Below are 19698 nucleotides of genomic sequence, written 5' to 3'. Positions count from 1 at the left end.
TTGAAAAACAGCAGAGGAATCGATCGGCGGTCGCAGCCTCTCATCTGGCTTCTCCTCGCACACACTATGGAGTGTTGGACTGTGCCCCCACTGTATGTGTGCGTGGGAGCCATCAGAATTGCACATGCAGTGGTGCCTTGTTCCCCAGCTACATTTATAACTCAAAACACTGTCTCAAATCAGCTTTCCCCATTGAAAACGAATGGGAACACCGTTAATCCGTTCCAAATTACTTTTATATCGCGTTAGATCGAAGATAAAATCTGATTGCACAAATAAAATCTACTTTTACTGTACACTATTACAGTATCATTATCTTAATTAAATAAAAACTTTTTAAGCAACTTCATAATATAAATATAATATTTCAATATAATTTCCAATTGAGTTCTCACAGCCTGTCATTAAGAATATTCTATTATTGAGATATAGCAAACCCATTAATTACTGCTCGCTTTTAGGGCTTTTTTTGTGTTTTTAAACTAGTGATGTCTTAATCTGGTTCACGCACAAGCATCTTATCACGGCACCGCAGAAACTGTAAGGCATCATTTAAAGGGAAAAGCGTGAAAGCGACATGAAAAAAAAAAGGATTAAAATGAAGTCAAGATAAGACGAATTCTTAACAAACCTTTTAATTTGGGAATAAAATAAGCATAACATCTCAAAGCTTGCATCTTCTCCAACAAAGAAATCTTTGATGTGTGAGATACTGAGGGAATGACTTTTTTTTTTGGTATTGCTTTTATTCTAAAGCAAGCGAGCGGTGATTAGTTTGATAGAAGCAACACGCTCACAGTCGACAAGCATAGCAGGGCTGTCATTTGGGGAAAAGAGATTGTTCCGGAAAGTCCCCCTCCCTCCCTCTATTACAATGCGCAAGGTTTCAACCTCAATTAGATAGAGAGTATATATATTTATATCTAGAAGTCAAGCAGCTAATGAAAATGGAGGAGCGCGTCTTCACTGGCAAATGGCTTCTTTTTTTTTTTTTTTTGGTGGGGTCTGGTCATCTATTCTCTTTAACGACCAGTACCTCTCTGATTGCCTCAGCTTTTGAAAAGCTGACGTCGCTCGGGGCAGTGATTCAGCGCAATATCATCGGGCGGTACGCTGACTGTTGTAACTTAGTAATGTAAGAAAGCTCTTGTGCTGATTTGCTAGCTAGCAGCCAATCAGAGTCAGCAATAGTCAACAGATAATATTTTGGCTTACTGCAGTTCATGGCCTATTTATTCAAATGAGTCACATGACACTTTATTTGTCGGCATTTTTTATTTTGCGATGACTTGCGTGTATTTGCACAGGTCCATAAAAATACCATCAATACAAATCAGTCATTTATGAAGCAAAAAATTTGGTCGAAGAGAACAGAAACAAAATGGAGGTGTGATGTCTGCACGTATAGGTGTATACATGCGTGTGTGTGTGTGTGTGTGTGTGTGTGTGTGTATTTGTTCTCGTGCAAGGCACCCAAGTGGAACCAAAGAGTTGCGCGGTACACACCTGACAAGGTGTTGACGTCTTCGATGTCATCCGGCAACAGCCAAGATTTTCAAACTGTCAGGCATGCAACAAAATGAAAGAAGCCTCGTTTTTTTTTTTTTCTTGCCTCACTCATACCTTCTCATTTTAATTGCGTGCACTTCAGTCACTGTCGCTCAAGAATTCACTCCTGAAAAGGGAAATGTTCACGCTCTGGATGCTCCGCTCCTTTGTGGATACTGCGTACGACTCGCTAGCCTGTCCAACATCATTCAACAACCCACAAAACAAAAAAAAGGGAAGAATAAAAAAAACAACTCCTCAACGTGGTGGCATATCTTTCAACAAGAGCCACAGATTTTTTTTTCGATAATGAAATCTACATTATATAGACCTAATCAACTGATCAGCAGTCCGTTACCCAACATAACAGGCGACCTGTTGATTTTGTATTGTCTGCAAACACAGACGTGCATTTTAATCGTGGACATTACTTTCCTAATAATGTGCAACCGCTGTTTACACGACGGCCTCCCCGCAATCGAATCCAATCAGCGCGTCTGTTTTACCTGTGCTCAGGAGCGCCGCTAATCATTTGTCATAAACGTCGCCCTCGGCCTCACACAATCGTGTGTAAACAACTCCAACTTTTCACACCAGTAAGTACCCACCATAATAGCCAACTATAAAATACAGAAGTTTAGTGAGTCATAAGAATTCTTTATTAAAAAAAAAAGTAGTATATTTAATACAAAAAAAATGCCTTTCTTGAGAAAATGCACGTGGATGCTGAATAAACGATGAAGCCAGCCAATCAATCAGGGCTCCGCCTCTAGTCGTCATGGTAACGAAAGCCAGACTCCCCATTGGCCCCGGTAATAAGACTCTCTTAAATTCCACCAACAACCCAGGCTAAAGTTAGCCCCTCCCCATTATGCAAATATTGTCGAGCTCGCCATTCATTCCCACGGTAAAAGCAAACGTCGTCAGCACGGCTGCGGTGTGAACTTTTCAAAAGAAGCAGCCGAGAATGAGGGTCCGCTCTGTAAATGCCACGCGGATGCTCATGCCTTCACCCGCCACTCATTCGCTCATTCCCTCTTTATCCATCTTTTTGTCCGTCAAGATATTAACTATTTCCTCCCGCTTTTATTGACTTTGCCCGCAGTTAAAAAAACAAAACGACTAGCCTACCTTTTCTCCACCTTGCTCCACTGTTAATTACATCTTGATTTGATTTGAATTCAATTTGCCTTTGCGGCATTGTTCTTTTATTTCATTGAACAACAAAATTTTTAATTTCCTGGCGAATTCTCTGGGGACTATTCTTTCATTTCATTTGCACGGAAATTAATTTGTCAACCTGAGTAACAGGATACTTGTAAATCTGTTTAGTCAGCGTTGTGCTGCAACTCATTCACTTTGCTTTCCAAGTGAGATTGAACAAGTGGAAACTTCAATTTATTAACATACAGAAATTATACTATATATATAGATAATATATTCAGTGCAAATACTCTCCCACTTCCGAATTCTCATCCTGTTTGCAATATGAAATAAACAGAGTAAAATAAGCAAATATTGACCCAAAAAAAAAAAAAAGTCCAAAGTAATTCCAAAAAGTATCTGGCAGAAGCAAGATGAAGCGCCGCTGAACGCGTGTCCCTGCCCTCGCGGGCATCTCTGTGCACTCTCCGGCAGGCGCTCTGCTTGTTGCCGTGTGTTTGGCTGAGATATGGACGCTCGCTGTGAGAGTGCCCGCCCCGCACGATCCTCCTCTGTAGTCCGCCCACTCCTCTTGGACGTTGAACAAATTGATTTGGGCCGTTGATTATTCCGCTGGCTTGTTTCATGACTTATGACTGACTAGCTTTCTACTGCAGTGCTTAGCTACGAGTTCTTCCGCTAATGAGCTTTTGCTTCTTAAACTGGACAAAGAGTTAAACAGATACATTTAATTTGATATTTGAATCCAATCTTTTGGGGCGATCAACTGCATTACCTGTCTCCATTGGACGCCTGACACTAAGACGGCGATAGAGACACGAGTCATGTTGAGCGGGATTCATATTAGGGCTGCTAATTTCCTCGGCTGTAGTCTGGAGACGATGCTCTTTTCACCTTTCGTCTCTGGCGGCTGAGTTTGGCCTTCGCAGCTTTTGATGTTTCTTATTCAAGCGGCAACCTTTGTCCGTCCGTCGCTGTACTTATTAGTAGCCGGTTCTACTCGACAGTCAACTTCCTGTGGAAACATCTGGCGCATAACTTTTCATACATATGACACTTTCTTTCTGCGAGTGTCATTATAGCACTTCTCTTAAATCAAAATGATTTTCAACGGATGCTGAAAGCCGCAAAGGCATAAAATCCACATGTAGAGCACACGGGTAATGAACATTCAGGCAGGATTGGACGGCGACCAAGCAAGCATTTTTTTTTTTATTATTAATTGATATGAATGATCTTCTCATCATATGACTAATCAGCTTCTCTTCTTAGACTCTTCTCATCTGGAGATAATCATACATTAAAAAGATGAGAAGCATCATCGATTTTACTAAGAATGCTGACAATGTGCTAAAATGGTGAAAAATTAGAAAATCGATTTTTTATATTTGAAATTTAAATTTAATACCAGATTTAAGAATATTATGAATCTATTGTTTATTAATTTACTAGTTTAATTACCTCTCTACATTGCATCAAAGTCAACATTAACCATTGTTTCTGATTATAAATTTAAACTATATTTTTACAGTACCTGAGGCAAAGAAGCAAAATCCAATAATAATACCACAGAAAATTAAATTTCTTGCTCATGGCTGATCAGTAAAAATTGGAAGCAAGCCCAGACTTCAGTGATTCCGTTGCCATTCTGAAAAGCTAAATTATCCGACTGATGACAACATCAATTTCTTCTCCTTGTACTATTTTTTCATTCTCTTGGAAAAACCAACTCAGACAAAATTCCTTCTTTCTCCACTGCGCTCATTCTTCACTTTATTCGGTTTTAAACTGCACCGTTTAACAAAGTGAAGTATTTCATCTGAGCATTAAGTTGACGATCATTTGTGCGAGGTCACCAAAAGTGTCATCGCACTCCATTTGTCGCACGACGGAACAACAGCGGTGAGGGAAGAGCGATGGTTTAAATGAGCCAATTGAAGAATGCCAAAGTCACTGTTCCGTCATTTTGGGGCTTGGATGATTGTGTAACTTTATCCGTCCGGAAAACAAATAAAACATAGAGCAAGAATGAAAAAGCAGGAGCTATGTCCCTTTCAAGTCTCGGCTTGATTGCACTGAAAGCCCAGGAAAGTGAGGGGGAGGAATAGCTTTGCAGGGTTCAATAATACATCTGATGTATTTCTTCTCGAGTGTAACGCACACACCTTACGTAATCCCGAAAAATCCCGACATCAACAGTGAAGGCCAGTGTCCAAATGAATCCAGAAACGGTTCAATCTGTAGCAACACACAATTTGCTAGCATCTTCTATTTTTTCGTTGGAACAAAATGCGCGTTCAGGTTCGTTCAAGGTCGCAAATGTTGAGCTTTCGAGTTAAGTGTTGTTGTTTTTTTTTTGTGACAAGAAACTTTTGAACGATTCACTCGCAACAGGTCCTGGCGACTATTTAGCAAGAACGCAACATTCGCTAACGTTGTTAGCTTTCCCTGGGGTACTCCGGTTTTCTCCATTTGAAATTTATACTCTGGTTTTCTTTTGGTATTCAGTTTTTTTTTTACTTCTCTGAGTCCTTAATTTTCCTTTGGTTATTTTTCTTTAGATGTATACATATTTATTCTCAAGGTTCTTCAGTTCTGCCCATCTATTCTGGTATACTGTTTTCTTTATATCCTGTTTTTCTCATCTGACTCCAGTTCTCATCATGTCCCCAAAGTTTTCCATGAACTCTCTCTCCTCTGTGTACAGATTTCCGTGAGTCCAGTTTTCTCAGTTATCTCAGCGTACATACTATGAATGACCAAACCAAATTATGTAATAGTCACTAAATTGTCTTTGTTAAACACTTCTGGCTAGAAAACAATCCCAAACTGTCAAAAATACAATTAGAACGTCAAAGCTGTTATGGCCTCCAAAACTGTTGCTAATTTCTCCGCTTTGTCAAGAAATGCGCAAAAGCCTGAACACCAAAAGAATGCTGATTTCCTGGTGAGGCTTCCTCTCAAAGCACAGATGTGCGCCCAACCTCGCCCTTTGGATCGGAAATGAAACCTCCCCCTCCCCTCCCTACCCTCACCCCCAAACAGTAAGAGTGTTTTTCCAAGGTGTCTTCTCAGAGGGGAGATGATTTAGTGTGTGATTTTTCGAGGAGATTCCTTGCAGCATCCTGCTAGAAGATTGGGAGTAGAGATGAGTAAAAATGACTCGAGTCATTTGATGGAGCGCTGGAGTAGGACACCGGGCCGGGTGATATGACTTTGCTTGTGTGAAAGCGTACACGGAAAAGTCTTCACTGAGCTCAACGCCAAAGCACACATTTTTGGCCTACATTTTTTTTTCGGGGAGACCATTATGTGGAAAAGTCTTTAGTCCTCTCTGGCTTCACTTTATATTCATTCGACTCCCCGACCCCCAAATCCCTCTTTTGCTCCTCGGCACACTCCATTTTGTGTGCTTGCAACCATCCCATCACTCCATTCAGTGTCTGACCACACACCATTACGCAGCGTCCTTTGGCCCTAATCAATCAAAGTCAACAGGTGCCGTAAATTGTGTCCTCCGGCGAGCCGAGACTTTGCCGCGTTCATCCTCCTCGTACCTGCTTTTTACCCCGCCTCTCAATTTTCTCTCTCTCTCTCTGCCCCAGTTTGGCAGCCAAGCAAAACTGTCCGTGCCTGTGAGACCATCCGTCATCTCCTCCGACTTCTGTCACACGGCCAGATAATACCGCAAATGATAAGGAACTAAGAATCCCAAAAATACTGGAAGCATCTCTTTGGCGAATGGAATTTTCAGATTTGCCTCCCACTCTGGGCGGTGAATTTGTTGCCGTATGTTCTAAATTTGTCCATGCTCCGCTCACCAGGTGGTAATTTCAAAACCAGCCTGGATTGTTTGCGCTTTCTTGTCGCAGGAAGTGGCAGAAATAGGACACGGTTTGCGTCACGCACAAAAAAGAAGCTGCTCATAGTTATTTGTGTCACTCGGTTTTAATTGTAATTTTGTGTAACACTGGTGGAATTTGGTCGCTTGAGTAAATGTTCCAATGTAGGAGGTTATGATTTATATTCGTTCTGGCCAAGGTTTTGGATACCTCTGGATAGCTTATGAGATCCAATACGACAACTGTTTCAAAAATAAGCTACGCTAATAATGCCCACTTTCATTCCGCCAACAATCTCTCCTATCGGCTGCCCTTTCTGACATCACTGGGTTTTTTTTTTTTTTAATTACGCATCCAGCCACTGACGCCAACTTCATCCTTTTCGTCATCAATCCCTGGCGCCCCCTTCACTTGCTTCCTCTCTCCTTGATGCCGGCCTCTGTTGTCATTTTCTTTCCTCCGGCCTATAATGAGTCAGTACGTGTGACGCCGGATGTCTGCTGACAGCACGTGTGCACGTGTGTGTGTGTGTGTGTGTGTGTGTGTGTGTGTGTGTTTGTCTGACTAACAACAAATGCTACTGCTGCACCAGCACATTGCAAACCTCCCCCCCCCACCATGCACAGTTACTCTCCTTTGCGTGACATTCCTAATAAGCACATAAGATCCTAATCAAAGTCCCTTGTTCATAAAAATGATAAATATACTGCAAATACATTTTTATATTAGGTTTAACTGCTGTTGAGTGTTGCACATTTATGGAAGCTGAGCTATATCGCTGCATAATTGGCATTTCACAGGTCTGAGAGCTGTTACGTTATCAAATCTGTCAGCGTCAATCAAAAGCAATAAAAAAACTAAATTCATTTTATTTTCAACCAAAACCCATAAAACATCATCATAGTACGTTTTTAATGTTGTCATCTAAAACGATAAACAAATGAAAGTAAATAAATAAATGTTGTACCCCAATGCCCCAAAATTATTGTCCAACATCAACAATAAAATGTAACTATTTGATTACAAACTAAATTCTGTGCAAATCCAAACAACATGACGACAGTGTTCACTGTTGTCCCGCCATTTGAGCTCCACGACGCACATGCCGGCCTCCTTTATGTAAATGGCACACTTAAACACCCTTCTTTTAAAGGCTTCGGGTTCTCGTAAACCTTGACGGGCCCTCGGGCCGTGCCGCCGCCTGTAAAACACACGGACTATTTATGGACGCCTGTCCTTGCAGCCGTAAACACTCTTGTGTTCCTCGGCAGGGCGGACTGACACCGACGTGGTCTTAAATAAGAATGACCTCTGAACAGCAGCCAGTCTGGACTCATATGATTCGTTTTGATATTATTATTATGATGCTTACAAACATTGGAAAAAATATCCCAAAATGGTTTCTTGCCCCGGACAGTTCCACATGAACGAGCGTCTGAAACGACACAATTGCCCCTCCCGGGACACTTGTAATTATTCCAATGACAAATGATGGCAAATAAATTCCATTCCAATTGATTTGCTCCTGTGCACACCTCATGTGAATGCAGACAGAGTCTCTCTGGGTGTCTTTGTCATTGTTGAGCACGAGTTGTCGTGACGCCGCGTTCTCTTGCGCCTTTCCTCGTCCGCCTGCTATGATTTAGTAGCCCTGCACATCCATAGGCATGCACTCCAGCCAATTGCATTACAAGGATAAATAAGCAGACCAATAAAAGTCTTTTTGAAGGGTGGGGGCAGCGGCTGGAGTAGTCATTTCCCATTTGGTGCAGAGTCCTGGATGGGGGAGAGGTTTTTTTTTTAGGGTGGGGTGAAATGGTGATTGGTAGCTTTGATGTCATTTCATCCATCTTACGGCCACTTCATTAGGCTAATGGAAGGGATGGGCTGTGTGTGTAAGTGTGTGTGCACATGCACTGATGCTAGCTTCCAAGGCTAAAGTGGTTATGAAGACTCAAGTGATTTTATTAGCTGGGCACAAGGCCCATCTCTGGCAATGGTCGCAAAAGTGTGTGTGTGTTGTGTGTGTGTGTGAGAGAGAAAGATAGAATGTGCAGTAATGACATCGTTTTGGGAGTGAGGAACGAAAGCGGTGCACCTTACTTTGATGTTCGGATGACTTTGAAAAGAAATGGGAGGACGCTCAAATGTGGGCTGCACTTCCAAGAAAAGTCATTTAACCTTAAATGTACTCGAACCAAAATCGTCTAATCCTAATCATACCCTAACCCCAACTCAAATATAATTTTGGGGGAGCCTAAGTAGTTAAATAAGTCGCTGTTTTGATGATCACACCATCTTGTTACTTGCACGAGTTTGAAAAGAATCGTAAGGACATCCATCATCGTCAGCGCTCCGATTTGAGTCAAAAGCCTGCATCACTTTCAATCATCTGTCCAACGAGTTTGCGTCACTCCTCCCGCTCCTCTTTGTTTTCCTCGGTCATTTTTTCCAAGAAGAGCACAGCACAGCGTGATTGTCTGGCTAGACGCACGGCGCCGCCATCGCAACGAGCGCCTTGGACTCCATTTTCTGACTTCTGTTAGGACCATCTGTTTTCTGCATTTCTTAACAGGTGTCATTTGAGGCCCACTTCCCACTCCTTTTGGAAAAACATTCACCCCATTCTCTGCATTTCTTCTTTTCTTCACCACGTGGCCCTCTTCACAATCATATGCAAAAAGTGGTCATGGTTAGCATGGGCCAATGTCGGAACATTTGAATCAGTGTCCGTAAATGTTTATTTACTTTTTCTGCTTTGTTTGACCTATAAAAGTTTGCACGATAACATTTTAGCACACCCATTGTTTGTTTGGCTCATGTTCGAATGGCAACACAGCGCAAGGCCTTTAGCGTCTTCCCCCCCCCCCGGTGCGCCAATTGATTTTGTGCTTCGCTCGCAGCCCACTGCTAACCTTGAGGTAAACTGGCGTAATGAGATCGCATCTGACGGCATTGACTCACACCTGACAGCGCTGACAAAAGTATGCTACCTCCCGGGCTTGGGAGGGACGCTGACACACAGTGGGACAGATTTGATGTGTATTGTTTTTAGATTAATCAACTGCAAAATGGACTCTAAAATAGACAGAATTATGTATGTAGCTAGCTACGTAGCAAGCTATTTAGCTAGCTATGGATGTAGCGATGTAGTTTTGAATCAACAATATGAGTTTGTAGATGCCGGAGGTCGTCTTTTTTTCCTCGTCGTTCGGGAATCCGCAACAGTTGGAAACGTGGAATTGGAATCCAATTCTCCTGTAGCCATGTTGACGAGCGGGCCTGTGGGAGGCCGATCGATGGGAGCGTAGCAGCCTGATCTTGTTTGTCCACACACTCAAAACCTTTCGTTGTTTTTAAGTTCCTACCGATAACAATGTCCCAAATAAAAGGACGGGCATGGTGGCTAATATAATACACCAAAATGAATATGACTCTCGTATTACATGAAAAACGTTTATTCCATATATCACACCTATACATGGATGCAACGGCGGATTATGTGTGTAGGGAAGGTCGACCTGCTCCCCAACTGTGAGGTGCTTTTAATTAGACGCCTGCTGTTGAACACATGTGCCCTCCATTGCTACCATCAACCCCCCATCACAACTAGAACAAGAACCAGAGCATTAGATCACTTGAAAATGTGTAAATATTTTTAAGAAAATCGGGAAGGAAATTGGCAAATCCTCAATACTGTCAAGTCATTGTAGAGCTGCAATCTGTTGATTATTTTGTCATTTTATTGATGAATTGAAGTATTTTTTAATTCCCATTTCATTAAAAATCAGGAGAAAAATAGTGATAATAAAAACATTTATTCTCCAATAAATAGTCAAAGTTGCATGATAGATGAAGCGTTGATTTGAAACATTTTTTTTATTAGCAGCACGACTTGAGCAATGCACAGACATGCTGAGTTATCACTGTGTTTTTTGGCGATAAGAACACAAGTACTGTTCCTCGGCCAGCCCGCCTCACGCTCAGAGTATTCCTGGAACTCTCGACTAGTCCGTCCTCTCACAATCTGCATTCCTCTATTCCGAGACCGTACCCCGAGCAAAAATGCACGAGGCTCTCGGCAGTCGGCATCAAAGACGCTATTGTGCGAGGAGGCCTCCACCCTAAGCTGCTTTCACCCGCAACTTCTACAGTCGAGGCTAAGTTGATTAGAAACAATGGGCCGCTTGGCTGACACCGCGTTGAATCGGCTCGGGAATTTGGAGCTGAACTCGCTAAATCCTGTGCGGTGTGTGTGTCACCTGAGCGCACATGACTAACAAACTCAGCAGGAGAGCAGGGATGGGCAACTTTGATGATGGAGGCCACCACAACATTGCATCAGCGCTACTCGGGGCCCAAAAAAATAATCAATAGGCTCATCAATATTTAGATAGGAACCCATGGGGAGAAAACCACACACACTTTTACTTTCCGTCCATTCCCAAAGATATTTTCTTTGATGCGTCTTGTCGATGGAATGAAATAAACAACCAAATGTCACGCGAAAGCTTCCTCTGGCATCGACGCGCTAAAGACGCGGGAATCCCGGGGATTATCCCAAAAAAGGAAAACAAAACGAGTGCTTTCGCGCCGCAAATGTCACCGAGCGGGGGATTCTTCTTGCTCGTCGCCATCGACCGGTTTCTCTTCCTCAGAGGACTCCTGTCAAGATGATTTCCTTGTGTCATATGGGGGGAGATTTTATTAAGATTAGAACGGATCACCGTTTTACATGTTCGCGGACATACATTTCAAAGTAGCACAGGAAGACTCATTCGCTGCCATTGACGGCTATAGACATCAAACATCCATATGTGATAGGGACTATTTTGAGTTTGGGGTGTCATCTAAACAAAAACGACAAACCTTTTTCCCCCGTTTTCTACTGTGCTGTGGAAATGGCTCCCAAATGGACGTTGTGGGTTCAATTTGATGCTGTGGTGTCTACCAGGAGTCAACGGCGGAGGAGTTTAATGAGGCCGCCTGCAGAGAGGAGCACACCTACACCCAGTTAGTGGCCGTTAGCCGTGTAGATGCTAACAACGCGCAAGCCGCTGCATAAGATGTGCGGACAAAAGCGTTTTTAACCAGGCTGAGGATGTAAATATTCTGACTCATAATTTCTTTTTTTTTTTTATATTATTTTCTTTTCTTTAAATAATGACATTTATTATTATATTTATTATATTTATGGATATATTTGCTCATTTTGTTCTTTAATATTTATCATAAACAACATTTAAAACAAATCGAATCTACTTTTATTATTAAAATAAAAAAAATTCACATAATTTAAATATCAGATGTAGCCCTTGAGCTCAAAATTGTGTCGACTCGTCAACAGTGTTTGTGGGCTGGGCAGAAACACGATACTCTGCTTCCAGCCAATCACAACATGGCGAGGAAGCGGCCCTCCCCTGGGACACACACACACACGGTAGTTAAACATACAACAGAGTTCTAGTGCGCTGAGGGAACTTGTTATCGAAAAACATTCCAGAGGTATCCAGCTTATCCAACTCTCAACTATTTTTTCAACAACACACACACACACTGGCCTTATCAACATAGTCAAATGCCATGCTCACAAACCACTGTGCCGGCCGGAGCTCAGAACAAAAGAACCACTGACGTCTCATTCATCGCAATCAAAAAGTATCTTTTCCATGCTAATCTTTCTTTTTTGTTGTCGTAAAAGTGATATCGCTCCCAAGCGAGTCGAAAGAGCAGGCCTGGATGAAAAACACCTGTTATATGGAAAAATGAGCAGCTCCTAATTAGACTTTGCTGAGAAGGGAACATGAAACCGCACGGCTTTTGACTCTGGATGGCCACGTAAATCCTCACTGACGTGTTTGACTTTAACTATGCTTCACCCCACCCACCCCACCCCACCCCACCTCCTTGGCAACAGAGCACTTTTTTTTTGCTCCCCGAGTAACTCGTGGCCACGTATTATGAAGCAAGGGCCAGCGTTCAACTCCCCGACTCACACGCGGTGGTGTAGTTTTGTGTGTGCTTTTGAATTGCAGGCACCCTGCTAGTTAGCGCAATCCAAAATAGCATCAAAACAATCCAAGCAGGCCAAAGCAATAAAAGAGCAAAGAAGATGGTGGCATAGTTGTGAGAGGAGGAGTGAAAATACAGATTTTAGTCCAAAGTGTCTTTCACACCGAGAGATCGAAAAGCCAACACAAAAACGCAAAATGTCAGGCCTACATTTTAGTGTGTGTCTCTCGTGTCTCGCAGTCAACTCCGGAGACGGCATCGACTACAGCCAGCAGAAGAGAGAGAACGTTGGTGACCTCATTCAGGAGACCCTGGAGGTGTTGGAGCGTTACGGCGGCGAGGACGCCTTCATCAACATCAAGTATATGGTGCCCACCTATGAGTCCTGCATGATTAATTGAAGGTGACCGAAAGGGTGGGGTGGGGGTGGAGGAGGTCGTCGAGGCTGACACTTTTCCACCAGCTTAATACTTTTTATCCAAGATGAGATTGTGGACAAAACAAAACCAAAAGTGGAGACTGTGGAGTCTAATGCTGCAGTGTCCACAGCTGAGGTACAGCAACAGGGTAAGTTGCATTTTTGTCATTTTTAAAATGATCTGCTACAAGAGGAGACTAAGGGTATTAAGAAAACAGAACACTGCAGCAAAGTAGAGACTATGGAGTATAATCCTGTATTATTCAAACCATTCACATTTCCAATTCACATTTTAACCTTGATGGACATGAATGTATAATTTTCATAATGTTGTGTAGCTATGCAATAACCGAACGAAAGCCTTATCACTGTCAGAATATCAATGCAAAATGTTCATTAAAAAGTTTATTTACATTCAGTTGGCCAGATCATGACATTGTGATTTAACTTCCTTCCTCGACTATAATCCCACCCGCTATTCTTTTGCTATATTATGCAGTGCAACTGCACTCATTCTTTAACTCAGCCAGCTGGATTCAGAATCTGTCGCAACATGCCGGGGAAAGACCGTCCGGAATGACGGCCCTCAACATTCCAGGACAATGTTGCGCTCATAAAAACAGCAGTTTGCTTGAGACTTCCCCTTTTAACTCCACACGCTACGACCTTGCGTCTTAAGAATTACATTTGACATTACTTTTTTACTTGTACAATGTCAGTGGAAATTTCCGAAAAGATATTTAAGACAGGCACACGCAGACGTACATTTTTTCTATCTACGACCGGCTGAAAACATTTGGTTTTGAAATCAGGCCTGGTGATAGTCACTAAAGGAGACAACGTGGACATGTCGAAGCAGGCGGGTTCACATGTTGAAGTCACTTTTTTTTGCTTTTAGCTAACGTTCAATGTCACAAAAGCCATAATGTCCAGCTACTGCCTCCGGTGCGATTCACTTAAAGGGCCCGGGCAGTCTGATGGCTCCATTAAGTTACATCACAGCCGCTAATGGGCATTACATGCTAAACTGTGTCCATTTCGACCTCTCTCGGAAGCCGGTGCGGCTCATTAGGAAAAGGTGGCCGCCTGGAAAAGGGACAATGAGCATGCACACTCTTTGACATACATGCCTGCACACACACGTCAAACAGCGCCAAACGACATCAGCAAGTTGTGGCTGCTCATGCAAGTAACCAGATTGAAACGAGCAACCAATGAGGTTTGTTTGGGCCGCCAGACGCATCGATGCGTGATCGGTCCGAAACCGCAGACTGGAAAGAGCACTGACGCAAATGTATCCAATCATTCGCGACAGCAAGCTAAGTTAGCATACGAATCAGGACGCTTAAGCTAAAACTCTGTGACCTCTTTTTTTTTTCCGTGGGGGGGGGGGGGGTCGCGATGAGCGTTTGTGGGCTGCGGGTGGCCGAACATGCCCGAGGAAAGGTTTCCCATTCAGTGTGCAGACTTCATCCACTTTTCAGACCTTAGCTTCATGCTCTACTTCCTAACGGCACATGATATCTGTTGCTGATAAGACTTTATTATCTCAGCTGAAGGGGATTTTGGATTCGGGTAGAATAAGTGGACTTGTTTTGTATCGATGAAATCTTACGTGATTCTGTTTGTCTGAAACCACTCACCAAATTATATTTTTTCCTATGGGTCACATTGAAGCTCCACTTTAAATGTCATCAAAATAAATGTTCAGTTAGGTGAGGTCCAACCAAAACCATCTGAATTTTGACCTTGATCCAAGTCCTTAATCAATTTGTCCTTGGGCCATGATGAAACTACACACCAAATGTCATCCAAATCTATCCACACCCGTACATACATACTGTGGGGTTAAAATTAGCCGAACCATGACGTCTATGAGTGCCAGAGACCACTTGCCAGATTTCTGGACCTCACATGACTCCTGTTTTCCAGAAGCTTCATGTCCAGCCACTTCCAAGAGTTGGGTCAACTCCCGAGTGCGCGTATTTGTCCTTCCAAGGGTAAAATAGCTTTCCCTAATCCATAACCTGGTCTAATCCTCACTCTTCATTGTAACCGGACACCGGGGGTCGAGTCGAAATGACGCAGGGGCCCCTAGCTTAGCTCGCGGGGTGGCGTTATTATTAGCACGGCGAACCCGGCGCTAGCGACAGCTGCCGCCCGTCCCCCCCTGACTCTCCTTGGCGCGAGTCATTCGGGAGTGAAAACGCGGCAAAGTTCCCGAAAGCTCAAGTTTGTCCTTCTCCGTCGTCACAGGCCGGCGGAGATGCCAAAGCTGTCCAAACACGCTGATAGCGTTGTGTTGACGCAGGAGAAAATGAGATTGAAGAAAGAGTAGAGAGGAGACAAAGACAGAGAGAGAATATAATCACATGAGAGAGGAGAGGGAGCGCCAATGTAATATTTGTCTGGTGTGTGTGCTCAGTGGAGAGAACAAACTCTACTGGAATGGTGTTGGCTACACCGCAGACCTCTGCCAAGGACAAACTTTTTGGTCGGAATTTTATGTTTGAATTTCCTTCGCAAAAAGTGAGTGAGCGAGAATGTTAAAAAAGTACATTGGCACACTGATAGCAAATTGAATGAAAAAAAATCTCACTTTTCCGATAATGAGCCAGAAATAATAATTGACAAAAAATCGAAAGGTTAATCGATTGTTAAAATAATTGTAAGCAGAAGCTCCATTTTTTTTTTTAAAGAGTGGTGGTGAGCGGCACACTAACACGGCAATGCTGTTGTGTATCTCTCTAGAAGAAGGATTTAGGAGAAGAAGAAGCCGAGTCAGCAACAAAAGTCTTCCCTTTTATCGCTTCCTTCCCTTTTCCTTCTGCAGCTTTCGCACTGACTATGAGATTGTCACCGCCTGATCGCTATGGAAACTATTTAACGACTTAGTTTGTAGATATATCAATAAATCCACAAATATCAGTATTTGTGAATACCCCTTCCATCTGTGTTTAGGTGTGCGTGCGTGTGTGTGTTTCGATTGCAAACCACGCCGCCAGGTCAATCTTCCCTCAGACCGGCGTGATCAATTCGGAAGCTCCCTCTTCCAAGTCTTATCACTCACAAACACGCGGTTGTGTGACCCTATTGGGAGTGCAAAACGGGTGCACAAATAAAAGTTTGAGAGTTCACAGAGCCACCGTTCGATTCCACTACGAAAATTATTATGAATTTACAACTCGATCCTCCCAATTTGATCGGCGTCGTGAAAAAGGCGCCGATACTAACTCCGATGCCAGCTCTGCCAGTCCCTTTCACAGTGTCAGTTTTGACTCGAAAGGGGCTTCTGATTCTATCCCCCAAGCTAGGGCATATCCAGGTCAACTCCCTATTCTGTCTATGTAATTTTCACACAGAGGGTGGGGGGTGCCATCTTTCACAGGCGTTGAAGCTTCTGATAGAACCTCCCAAGCCAGGAAATTTGCCATCATAATACCCCACCAAATTCCTTGGAAGCTGCCGAGGGAGCATTCCTACCTGGCCAGGATAAATCATTCCTCTGGCCCATAAATGAAACTGGCTTAACTTGAAAACATATTTGGCCTTCCTCAACCCTGTAATCCAGTCGGCGGCTAGGTGTCAAATGTAACATGATGGATAGAAGTCTCCCAGCCCACCCTCTCCTTCTCCTCGAGACATGTGGCACTTTTCAGTTCTGGAGAGCCAGTTCACAACCAAAATCCGAGGCCGTTAAAGAAATACTCCCCTTAAATGATCTGTCTCATTTTTGTTGTTAAAGCAGTTAGCGGGAAAAAAATAACACAAAGCTGCTGTTGTTCCTAAACGTGCCTGTTGGGCTCTGAGCGCCACATCAGAAGCGTTGTCAGACTCGAGTCCCGCGGCACTGGCTGGTACCACAAAGCATGTTGCATCACAGCCAGGCACCTAGCGCCACTGGCACGCTTCCAGTAGAAAACCCAGGGCACTTTAGTGAGCTCATTGTCAGGGAGCTTACAGCCTCGACGCATGTTCCGTAATTATCTGGATATTAATTGGATTAATTATTGAATAGAAAGCGTGTTATTAAAAACGACGACGCCACTAAGGCAGGAGTGGGGATTCGTATCACTTTGTGACACACACATTTAAGTTGGTCTACATGCGATTGTGTGTTCGCACACACTGAAGATGTACGTATGAGTATCAGCACGTGCGCACGTGTCAAGGTTCAAATGACCAAGCGCACCATTAGAGATAAGAAGTAAAACCATTTTCAAAGACCACAACAAATTTCAGCTTCCATTCGATGCAGTCTGTGACTTTTTCCTTTTAAAATTGGATGTCTGCGAGAACTTTTTGGTTTGTTTCCCGACAAACTTTAGCTATCCATCTGTTTCGTAGTCTCTCTATTTGTAACTCTATCCACTGGTCTGATCTTTGTAGTCTGTTGTAAAATGTGATAATTTCTGAGGCAGGCTTGTTCGTACAGGCTTAAATGAAGCTCAGTGATAATTATAGATACAACATAGCTCGGCTATATGTAGACTAGTTAAAGGGCATCGTAGCAGGTAGGGCATGTTCATAAAGGCAACTGTGTTAACACAGACCACACATTTTTGGCCCAAATATAACATGTACAGAGTCAGGTTACATAAAATGTCATATATGAAATTTATATAAAAAAACATCTGCCAATTTCCAGTGAGATAGCAGAGGTAGCTTGTGTTTTGTTTTTATTTTTTTTGCAATTGTCTCATTGATCAGGCATGTTAATCTTCCGAGGATACGTAGAAAGGTCCTCTCAAGGACAGGACGATGAAAAGGTTCTATTGATTACGACGCCGTTGATCAATGGGCCCCAAGACGGATAACAAGATGTACAAGTCTTGGGTAACAATAGGCGTCGTGTTAGGACGTGGACCGCACATGCTGATGTCATATTTGTGCACGTAATTTGACCCAACCCGTTGCTAACCTGTAACGTTGTCGTCCGAATCAATGGAAACAGATTTATTTCTAAAAAGATTATTAAGCGAGTGCCACATGGGTATGCCACGCTGCCAAATTGTTCAGCGTTATCGCGCCGCATCGGCTACTCAAGAGGATAGAGCAGATGACCTCGTATAACCTCGCAATAGCGTGAATGTATTTTTACGATCGCGCTGAGGGACGATTTTTACAGCTGCACTCTTCTGATTCGGCCTCGCCAGGTCAATCACATTGACGGGGTGGGATTTCCAGCAATCCATCAATACATACCCGAGGACGTGATTGCACAGACAAACTAAATTAGACGGTAATTAGGCGACGCAGAAAGTCAGCAAGGACACAAAATGTGTTGTTGTTTTTTTTAATCAAAATGATCGTGAAAAGTGGCCAAGCACTCAGAGCCATTCAGTGGATTTTGTACGACGTAGGCTGTTAGCTAAAGTTTAATTCCACCAATGCTGGTTTCTAATGACAGTCGTAGTCTTTCTTTGGAGACAAATTGGAAGTTAAGAATAGAATAGATAAGATAACGAACGGTAGGTTTACTGTAGTTTCCTTGGCATGTAGCCAACCTAAGCGACAAGATATCATAAAAACATTGGATAACAAAAGATAATATTTCAGGATTGAAGAGGTAAATTTCAATTTGTATGCAGATTGTATACACATTGCGGATTGACAGTGAAAGCTAACTAGTTTACCTAACTACTTAACCATGTTTTGAAAACTGGCTTGAAACCATGATTAGAACTACTAACTACCTTCACTTTGGCTAAAACCGAAACCCTGGCTAGAAACCCTGACTTTTGCTTGAAACCCTACCTTGAAAGTAGAACCCTGGCTAAAAGAGGATATTGCACTTTTATGATTTCAAAATCGCATTAAGTAAATACAACTGTTATAAACATCTACAAAATGTAATAAAACAATTTTAAGAACAAACATTGCTAAGTTTTTGGTCCACCCTGGACATTCTTGTTGACACTTCTAAGAGCTGGACGTGCATTCCTGCGCAGCACGCGCGATTGGCTTTCTCTCCTATCAATCATTCTTCACCACACGACAGACCCGCCCCCAGGGCCCTCAGTTTTTGACACTCATTGGCTATGCCATTAGCCCAATGAAAGTACACCGACCAATCGCCGACGCGGAAGGACGGACCCGTTCCGGCGGAACAGTCCCTCGCGCTTACAGTGGAGGAATCGAACGTCCCCGAGCGCATACCGTCTCCACGAGCGAAAGGAAATAACGTTGTGTTTTTTTTCTCGCCTCCTCCGCCGCTCAAACAACACGAACGCACAGAGGCTGCAACAATTTGGGAAACTGGGGACATTCTAGAGTATTGTTCTCACGAGGAGAGGAGGAAAGCGAGGGATCGGGAGCCGCAAGTTTTTTTTTCTTTTTCCCTTTCTCTCTTTTCTTGGTTTCACCCTCCACCCGCCCCCCGAAAAGAAGGATTCTGTGTTCGGCGGTGCTTCGTGTTCCGCTCTCCCCGCCGCAAAGATGATGGTCGGAGAGGTCGAAGTGAAGGAGCGACCGAGGCCGAGTCCCGACTATTTGATGCAATTGTTGAACGAGAAGAAGCTCATGACCAGCTTGCCCAATCTCTGCGGCATCTTCACGCACCTCGAGCGGCTTCTCGATGAAGGTAAGCGGCGGCAGCGTGGTGGTGGTGCTGCTACCCAGAGGGAGGGAGGGAGGCGCCGTCCGGCGTCCGTACCGTTTCGGCTGCTTAAGCGAACATAAATTACCCCCCTGAATGAAGAAGCTTTTACCCTC

At 43.4% G+C, this 19698-nt stretch overlaps 2 protein-coding genes across 11 annotated transcripts in view; both read left to right on the top strand.

Moving 5' to 3' along the window:
* The window catches only part of pacrg (PARK2 co-regulated), a 109437-nt gene extending 96304 nt beyond the window's left edge, over positions 1–13133 (top strand). For all 7 annotated transcript variants that reach the window (XM_088400972.1, XM_088400966.1, XM_088400971.1 and 4 more), the window contains one exon: positions 12807–13133. In XM_088400972.1, the coding sequence (XP_088257098.1) occupies positions 12807–12967 (161 nt within the window). In that variant the 3' untranslated portion in view covers positions 12968–13133. The remainder of the gene's footprint in view (positions 1–12806) is intronic.
* Positions 13134–19099: 5966 nt separating this feature from the next.
* Positions 19100–19698, top strand: part of qkia (QKI, KH domain containing, RNA binding a) — a 47403-nt gene continuing 46804 nt past the window's right edge. For 2 of the 4 annotated variants that reach the window (XM_088400961.1, XM_088400960.1), the window contains exon 1: positions 19100–19567. In XM_088400961.1, coding sequence (XP_088257087.1) covers positions 19423–19567 — 145 coding nt within the window. In that variant the 5' untranslated portion in view covers positions 19100–19422. The remainder of the gene's footprint in view (positions 19568–19698) is intronic. The other 2 variants (XM_088400963.1, XM_088400962.1) reach the window with 1 other exon arrangement.

This window comes from Syngnathus floridae, chromosome 16, assembly GCF_059516105.1.
Source record: "Syngnathus floridae isolate MCC-2025c chromosome 16, RoL_Sflo_1.0, whole genome shotgun sequence".
NCBI classification, from domain to species: Eukaryota; Metazoa; Chordata; class Actinopteri; order Syngnathiformes; family Syngnathidae; genus Syngnathus; species Syngnathus floridae.
This window is presented reverse-complemented; position numbering and strand designations above follow the sequence as displayed.